Source organism: Nuphar pumila, chromosome 17 (genome assembly GCF_984573655.1).
Source record: "Nuphar pumila chromosome 17, dmNupPumi1.hap1.1, whole genome shotgun sequence".
NCBI lineage: Eukaryota > Viridiplantae > Streptophyta > Magnoliopsida > Nymphaeales > Nymphaeaceae > Nuphar > Nuphar pumila.
In genome coordinates, this window is record NC_143265.1 from 29,291,219 (window position 1) to 29,299,778 (window position 8,560).

At 39.2% G+C, this 8,560-nt stretch overlaps 1 protein-coding gene across 2 annotated transcripts; it reads left to right on the forward strand.

The window, feature by feature from the left end:
- The first annotated feature begins 393 nt into the window (after positions 1–393).
- On the forward strand, positions 394–6,877 carry LOC149811842 (2-alkenal reductase (NADP(+)-dependent)-like). Of its 2 annotated transcripts, none has more exons than XM_089993265.1 (5): positions 394–650; positions 4,957–5,134; positions 5,401–5,567; positions 5,665–5,747; positions 6,262–6,877. In XM_089993265.1, exons 1-5 carry the CDS (start codon positions 420–422, stop codon positions 6,638–6,640), a joined length of 1,038 nt encoding a protein of 345 aa, XP_089849391.1. In that variant the 5' UTR covers positions 394–419; the 3' UTR covers positions 6,641–6,877. The 2 variants fall into 2 exon arrangements, with proteins under 2 accessions (XP_089849391.1, XP_089849390.1); XM_089993264.1 differs by lacking the exon at positions 394–650 and adding an exon at positions 1,277–1,365.
- Positions 6,878–8,560: the final 1,683 nt, after the last annotated feature.

Here is an 8,560-nt window from a genome sequence, read left to right on the forward strand (position 1 = left end):
TGCTATCAGTCCCACAGGGTTGGCACCCCTAGAAGAAAGGTGCTGACATAAGGCTCAACCTATCACCAAAAACTGATATAGAGTATGAGAAAGTATGCTGCCACTTGTTAAGGCACAAAGAAGTTTCCCAAAATGTCCGTCCATTTCTCATTCACCCAGGTATTTTTTTGTGTAACTAGCAAGCGACCGCAGTGTTGCTTGTAAACGCAGAAATAGATTACGAACAAGAACAAAAAGATGTGCATGTTTTTCTGGCTACCTACTCATCCACCCTGTGAAATTAGGTGGGTTTCGTTTGGTGGGTTTTTGAGCGTCGTTCATCTGTCTTGGTGGTGATGAACGACTTCCAATCTTTCTACAAGAAGGAAGCTACTCGAAGGCCACCACATCTCCTGTTTGAGAGAGAGAGAGAGAGAGAGATGGGCGGAGAAGAGGTGAGCAACAAGCAGGTAGTCCTCAGGCGGCATGTCACCGGCTTTCCAGAGGAGGAAGACATGCCCCTCACATGCACCACCATGAGGTTGAAGCTTCCGGAAGGTTCCAGAGACATCCTGGTAAAGAACCTCTACCTGTCCTGCGACCCTTACATGCGTATGCTCATGAGTGGATCAGAGATGCCTGGCTACTCCGCCCCTTACCCTATTGGCTCGGTATGTCCCACTTTCTCTTCTCCTCCACTCAACTCCTGGTTTCCAACCCAAAAGGCTCCCCATTACCTTTGCCACTCTTTCTTGAGCGACCGACACTGGTTTTCCATATTATATGAATGAATGTGCCTACAACCATTTTATTTATGCTAGCCTAGATTTCCTATGACAAGACTATGTTAAAAAATGTATGTGTTGTGTAGACTTTGATATAATGTCTTCTATGTTCAGAAAAAAAATGTTAAACCTCACGTTTAGTATTTTACACAAACTACGGTTTCATCATCATTTTGTCGGTCTCTACTTGTTAAATCGCATGCGTTTTGAGAGAGGTGGGCCTCTCTCTCTCCAACGCATGAAACAACCCAATAGTCAAATGAAGCATTAAGTGAAACCTATTACCGGTCCCCTAAAGCTGGGTAACAGCTACCCACGGGTGAAACCACCAGTTACTCTCCCTGGTAAGGAAGAGGATCTCACTTAGTGAAAAAACAAAACAAAAAAAATCAAAAGTGAGAAACCCCAAGTTGAAGAAGGCATGATACAATACCGTATCTTTGTTGATCAATGTACATCCGTACCCTATCAGTAGTATCATAACCCTAGTTCGTTGTGTGCATAATTTCGTCTTCAAATCACTGTTTAGAATCGTTCATTTGCCACTCGAAGCCGCAAAATACCAATCACCGATCATCATCGAGAAATGAATACAAGAAAGGTGGGTGCTCTTTTCCTTTTAGTTTAAGGGCTGTTATATTTGAAAGGGCTGAATCAGTGATTCCTCATTTCCTGTCATCGGATTTTCAACCTCAGTCTATATAGAAATTCGACCAACAGGGAATACATAAAAAAAACATATAAAAATAATTGTGTTTTTTTTAATTGGATCATTTTTTTTTACAAAGTAAAAGATAGGTCGCCAGATTTGGATGACCTACCTCGTTGAAAGCTAAAAAAAAATCAAAACAAAAAAAAAAAAAAAGAAAGGGGAAAACCAGAAAGAAGAGGAAGAAAAACCCCTTTCGAAGACAAAAAAATGGAAACCGTCTTTCATTTTTTTTTGTTCTATTTTCCAAAAAAACAAAAAACAAAAGGAGACCCTGAATCAGGTCTATTCGAAACGAAAAAAGAAAAAAAATTATGTGAATTTTTTTTCGATTTGGGAAAACCCTTGCAACGACACCCTCTTTATTTCTAGGGTTCCATTAGCTTTATAAAAAAAATAAAAAAATAAAATAGACCCCCAATCGGGAGAGGGTGGTGTATGTTCGCCCCCGATGATTCACTGAATCCCACGTCTGTGTTCGGGGCTTTGAATGAGCACCACGTATACAAGCACATGAGGCTCGTATTCCCGTGTATGTTGACATAACTTTGCATCGGACTCTGGTGTTGTTGCAAAGACTTAAGTACCCTTTCTTGCTATTCTTCTCATAAAGTGATGGTTTGAGAAAATGACAAAAATGTCCTTCATTCAAAAAAGAAAAAACAAACAGTTCAAAAAAAGGACAAACATGTCCTCCATCCAGAAAGTCGAGGGTGATGTTGACTCTTCAAAGTCTTCTTCTTCTTTCTCCATTCAAAAAAAGGACAAACATGTCCTCCATCCAGAAAGTCGAGGATGATGTTGACTCTTCAAAGTCTTCTTCTTCTTTCTCCGTAAAACATTGTAAAACCCTCTCTCTCTAGAGAAGAAATCAAGGGAGGCAAAGAGTTCTCCTTGGAGAAGGCCATGAACATCAACCCTCTCACTCTCTCTCCCTTCTCTCTCTACTTCTGTGCACATCCAACAGACGATCCTACATTGCTCCATCGCCATCTTCTTCTTCTTCCTTCTTCGTAAAACACTGTAAAACCCTCTCTCTCTCTAGAGAAGAAATCAAGGGAGGTAAAGAGTTCCCCCTGGAGAAGGCCATGAACATCAACCCTCTCACTCTCTCTCCCTTCTCTCTCTAGTTTTGTGCCTGATTTAGAGTTTTTGCCCTTACAGGAGGGGGGGCCGGGGGCTCCCCCCCCGGCGTGGGCGGGGGTCCAGGGGGGGGCACCCCTGGCGGGCGGCTCCCCCCCCGGACCAATTTTTTTTTGGGCCTTCCAACAATGATTTGTAGTATTATCGAGCTTTCCTACAGCAATTTGTAGTATTTTCGGGTCTCCAACGAAACACTATAGCGATTTGCGGAAGACACTACAAATCGCTATAGCGATTTGTAGAAGACACTACAAATCGCAAATCGCTATAGCGATTTACGGAAGACACTACAAATCGCTATAGCGATTTGCGATTTACGGAAGACACTACAAATCGCTATAGCGATTTGCGATTTGTAGTGTCTTCCGCAAATCGCTATAGCGATTTGTAGATTCTTCCGCAAATCGCTATAGCGATTTGTAGTGTCTTCCGCAAATCACTATAGCGATTTGTAGTGTTATTCAGTAAGCAAATCGCTGTAAATCGCTATCCGAATTAGGACAAACTTGTTAGGGTCATATCTCCTTAACCAGAGGTCATATTTCAAATCCGTAAAAAGTGGTGTCTTCGTTATTGAGTCTAGTTTATTTTTGTAAATTTTCAGCGATTTCTATTGTCATTTCATTCCTCATTTTAACTAAAAACAAGACCCCTATTATTTTGTGTTATTTGAGTTGCACAACACCATTTTCGCTTGACATCCACATCTTGATTCTGGCATGCTCCTTGTTGGATTTTCCATTGATTTCTTTCAACCTTGCTTGAAACAAAAATATATCATTCTCACCATGATACCCTGTGCATTTTTTGACCACGACACCCGGGACCCGTGCCGGGGGGAGCCCCCGGACCCCCCTCCTGTAAGGGCAAAAACTCTAAATTAGGCTCCACAATGAATCAAGTTGAACGATGCTACCCACGCTGGGAGGAGCCCCCAAACCCTCCTCCTATAAGGGCAAAAACTCTAAATCAAGCTCCACAATGAATCAAGTTGAACGATGCTATCCACGTTGGGAGGAGCCCCCAAACCCTCCTCCTATAAGGGCAAAAACTCTGAATCAGACTCCATAACTCATCAAGTTGAATGATGCTACCCACGCTAGGAGGAGCCCTCAGACCCCCCTTTCTGTAAGGGTAAAAACTCTGAATCAGACTCCACAACTCTTCAAGTTGAATGATGTTACCCACATTGGGAGGAGCCCCCAGACCCCTCTCCTGTAAGGGCAAAAACTCTGAATCAGGATCCACAACGAATCAAGTTGAATGATGTTACCCACGCTGGAAGGAGCCCCCAAACCCTCCTCCTGTAAGGGTAAAAACTCTGAATCAGGATCTACAACTCATTTAGTTGAATGATGCTACCCACGCTGGGAGGAGCCCCCAAACCCTCCTCTTGTAAGGGTAAAAACTCTGAATCAGGCTCCACAACAGTCAATGTGCAGGTCAGCCGGTGCTTGATGGAGCAATGTAAGATCTTCTGTTGGATGTGCATAGAAGCAGAAAGAGAAGGGAGAGAGAGAGTGAGAGGGTTGATGTTCATGGCCTCCTCCAGGGGAGATTTCTTTCTCAGATAATCCTGCAGTGTAGAGACTGAGTCTTAAATAATCATCTTTGGGGCACTTAAGTCTTTACAACCACTCCTTTTCAAGAATCGTTATTTTTTTTGGCACCAATGGAGGAGAGGGTACTTAAGTCTTTGTAATCGCATCAAACTCCAATGCTAATTAATGCTGACAAACATGGGGATACGAGACGCACATGCTTATATACGTGGTGCTCTTTGGGACCCCCGAACATGAGATATAGCTAACTGCCCTGTTCAGGGGGGAACATATAACCTGCTTTGCCCAATCGGGGTCTGTGTCTAGTCTCTAGAGGGTCACCAGAAAAAGAAAAATCGGACCTCTAATCTTAAAAAAAAAACTTCTCTGATTTTTTTTTGTCGCCCGAAGAAAAAAACAATAGACAAAAATAAAAAAACCATCTCTCTGCTTTTTTAAGAAGAAAAGGGTCTGCATCTGTCTTCAATCGCCGGCATCGGACATCTCCGGTCACTGCCCTGAGTCGCCGACGGTGAATGCTAGGCTTTAATGAGAAGAAAAAAGGTTGAAAGTGTTTTTTCTTTTTCGTTAATAGGGAAAAAAAACACACAAAAAAAGGGATAATCGTAGTGGGTCACAGGTATCCGGCGACCCCTGGTTTCTGAAAAACTAAAACAAAACAATATATATATATATATATATATATATATATATATATATATATATATATATATATATATATATATATATATATAATGAGAGAGATCATCTTCTAACATGTTCCTTTGCCTGTTGTTAGGTTTTATGGGGCTATGGTGTGTCTAGAGTAGTGGACTCAGGAAACCCCGATTTCAACGTAGGGGACTTGGTATGGGGAATCACTGGATGGGAAGAATACAGCCTGATATCAAGTACTGATCGTCTCATTAAAATCAAGGACACCAGTGTTCCACTGTCTCACTATACTGGCCTCCTAGGTATGTTGAGTGTTTGTTCTTTGGTTTATTCTGCACATTTCTTGATAAAACCTTGAGTGGTTGGCATAGCCAACAATTACTACTTTGGGATTTTACCAACTCACGTGCTATGCAGCTTCTTTCAAGGAATTATTAGCATCCTTTTTCTTCCGAGATATTAGTTGTGTTGGCAATACATGTTTTATTTGGTTTAGCACATCACACATACCTATAAGTACGAGACCAATGCTGACTGTTTTATTGTTAAACTGATATGGGGTTTGTAGGTATGGCTGGATTCACAGCTTACATTGGATTTCATGAGATCTGCTCCCCCAAGAAAGGAGAATCTATATTTGTATCAGCTGCAGCTGGGGCAGTCGGGCAGCTTGTTGGCCAGTTTGCCAAGTTGTTAGGTTGCTATGTCGTTGGGAGTGCAGGTAGCAAGGAAAAGGTATTCCATTTACTCTCATTTTGATATAATATGTTGATTTCACTGAACACCTTAGAATGCTTGACCATTCTACCTTTACAATGCACTAAAATGTCAGGTTGACATCTTGAAGAATAAGTTTGGCTTTGATGAGGCATTTAACTATAAAGAAGAACCAGACCTGAATGCTACTTTGAAAAGGTGTGTGTGCATATTTATGTGTTTGAGACATAGGACTTCGGAAGCTGACAAGGTCGCTTGAAAGTAATGATGATCACATGCATACACACTCGCACACGCATGCAGAGAGACACTTTTCTATAATTATGTCTTTATTCGCTTATCAATTGCAGGATTCAATGCTTAGTCCCCTTTTTCTGTTTTCTAGAATGAAGTTGGTATCTTTGAACTTAAATTTCTGGATTGTTTGTGTTTGAGACATAGGACTTATGAAGCTGACAAGGTCGCTTGAAAGTAATGATCATCACATTCATGCAAACTCGCACACATATGCAGAGAGACTTTTCTATAATTATGTCTGTATTTGCTTATCAATTGCGGGATTCAATAGTATTTCTGTTGTACTTCTTGGTTGCTTTAGTCTTTTTTTTCTGTTTTCTAAGATGAAATCGGTATCTTTGAACGTTAAATTTCTGAATTGTATGGTTGTTGTGTTGTCTTCAGTGTAAAAACTGATTAATTTTTATGTCTTCAGGTACTTCCCTGAAGGGATTGACATTTATTTTGAAAATGTGGGCGGGCCCATGTTGGATGCGGTACTGCTAAACATGAAACTCCATGGCCGAATCTCCGCATGTGGGATGATATCTCAGTACAATCTTGAGGAACCTCAAGGCATACTTAATTTGATGGATGTTATAACAAAGCGCATAAAGATTCAGGGTTTCATTGAATCTGATTACAGACACTTGTATCCTCAGTTCCTGGAGACGACCATTCGTTACATCAAAGAAAAGAAGATAACATATGTTGAAGACGTTGTTGAAGGCTTGGAAAACGCCCCTGCTGCTCTAATTGGACTATTCAAAGGAAGAAATGTTGGCAAACAGCTAGTTGTCCTTTCCCGCGACTGAATAGTCACAATCTGTGAGTGATCGTACCGCTTGAAAACTAGTATTTGATGTGTTGAAATAATCTAGTGAGTCGATGCATAATGGCTGCCCGTTTATATATAGCTGTTTAAGTGGATACAGTACCTACTAGTATCATGAGTGGGGATGTTGAGCTTCTTACTTCATATCATCTTTGTTATTTCAGGAAATGGTTTGTCAAAGACTTATCTATAATTCATGTTGGCCTTTTGTATGCCTAATCTACAAGTTGTCTTACTTCATCTTGCCTGCACATTTTTCCTTACATTTTTTTTTAAATGATCATGCTGTCCTTGTAAAATGTTGCGATTTAAAAAATGCTTCACAATTTGTTGAAATTCTTTCTATGTACAAAATTTTGATTTTTTATTTTTTAGGACATTTTTACCCTTCACACAAGTGAACCTGCAACTGCAACTGATGTTATACTTGATGAAATTTGCATAAAGTATTTGCGAATATGGCTAACTTGAATCTCAACGCTGAAAATTTACAAACCCGATTCTAACTTTTTAGAATTTAAAGATTGAGTTTGATATGTTCGCTTCATACATTTGTGGTAGTTTTGACACTCCTGTAAACGTCACATGAATATCTTTTAATTAAAAACTCGCTTAAAGTCAAGACGTTCGTTCATAGAAGTTCATAAATGTATGTCTGACATTTTCAAATGTTATGCCAGCTTGGCAGATTTGCATCACATATTTGCGGACATCATGAAATTCGTGGAAATATCATTTCAATCTCTTTTAATTAAAAACTTGCAGAAAGTCTAGATGTATGTCTTCAAATGTATTGCAAATGTCCTTACCTTCATATGTTTTTTTATTTGAGCTTAGCAGGTTTGCGTCATACATTTGCGGATGTCACAACCTTCACACACGTAACATGTGAACCTCTATTAACTAAAATCACATAAAGTTTGGATGTACATCTATAAAAGTTGAACATTCGCATGTTCTCTACTTCTTATCTCACCGTACGTTTGCAGATGTCCTCTTAACGTTTGCACAGACGACTCACAGACATCCTTCATAAATGCAAAACTTATAATTTTAGTTGTGGACACACCAAACATTCACATATTCAACATGTGATTTACAAATATTCTCATGATGTTTCTGCGAATCTCTCGATACTCATGCGTAACGTTTGTGAACCTTCGTATGTGCATTAAATGTGACTCTTCATATATGCAAAAGATTTATTTCATATTTAAGGATTGTTTTTGCATAACATTAGCATTTCTTAGCTAGGGTTTTGTGGTTCTCAACTTGTTTCTCCCAAGTTTTTTCAGTGAGGTATCATTATTCTTGCCTAATCTTCGTTGTATGATGGCACATTATTGGCAAGTTTTTTTAGCATCTGACACATAATCAATTGCAAAAATTTTTTATAAGCACAAGTTTTGCTCTTTGTAATTGTTGAATCATTTATTTTTTTAAATAGTGGCATGAATGAGTTATTTTGTTAAACAATGACATGGTTCTCAAGTTAGTTTTGCATATTCAATAGCTTATTATATTTTTTTAAAATTCAATTTCATGTGTCTTCTTTGCCAATTTTTTTTTCTTAATTTGATATGTTTCTATCTTCGAATTTGGTTTTTTTTCTTTTGTGAATCTCAAGTTATTTTTGTACTCCAATAGCCTATTTTGTTTTGTTTTTTTGTAATTCAATTTCATGGGTCACTTTTACCTGTTTGTTTACCTCTATCATCCAATTTGATTGTGTAGAAAATTATTCATCTTGTGTTATAAAGATGATGAGTGAAGAAAGTGTTATGGAGGCACCCACACCTATTGGTCTATCACAGAAACATGTATGATATGCACATGCTACAAATAGGCTTATTGAAATTGCTTTCTACCATAAAGTTTGTGTAATATACTGAAGTTACTA

Bases quoted from the DNA above. Each gene is read 5' to 3' on its own strand.
- LOC149811842 (XM_089993265.1), top strand. From the start codon at position 420: ATGGGCGGAGAAGAGGTGAGCAACAAGCAGGTAGTCCTCAGGCGGCAT. The intron at 651-4,956 runs GTATGTCCCACT...GCCTGTTGTTAG, and splicing joins CCCCTTACCCTATTGGCTCG to GTTTTATGGGGCTATGGTGT. The intron at 5,748-6,261 runs GTGTGTGTGCAT...TTATGTCTTCAG, and splicing joins CTGAATGCTACTTTGAAAAG to GTACTTCCCTGAAGGGATTG.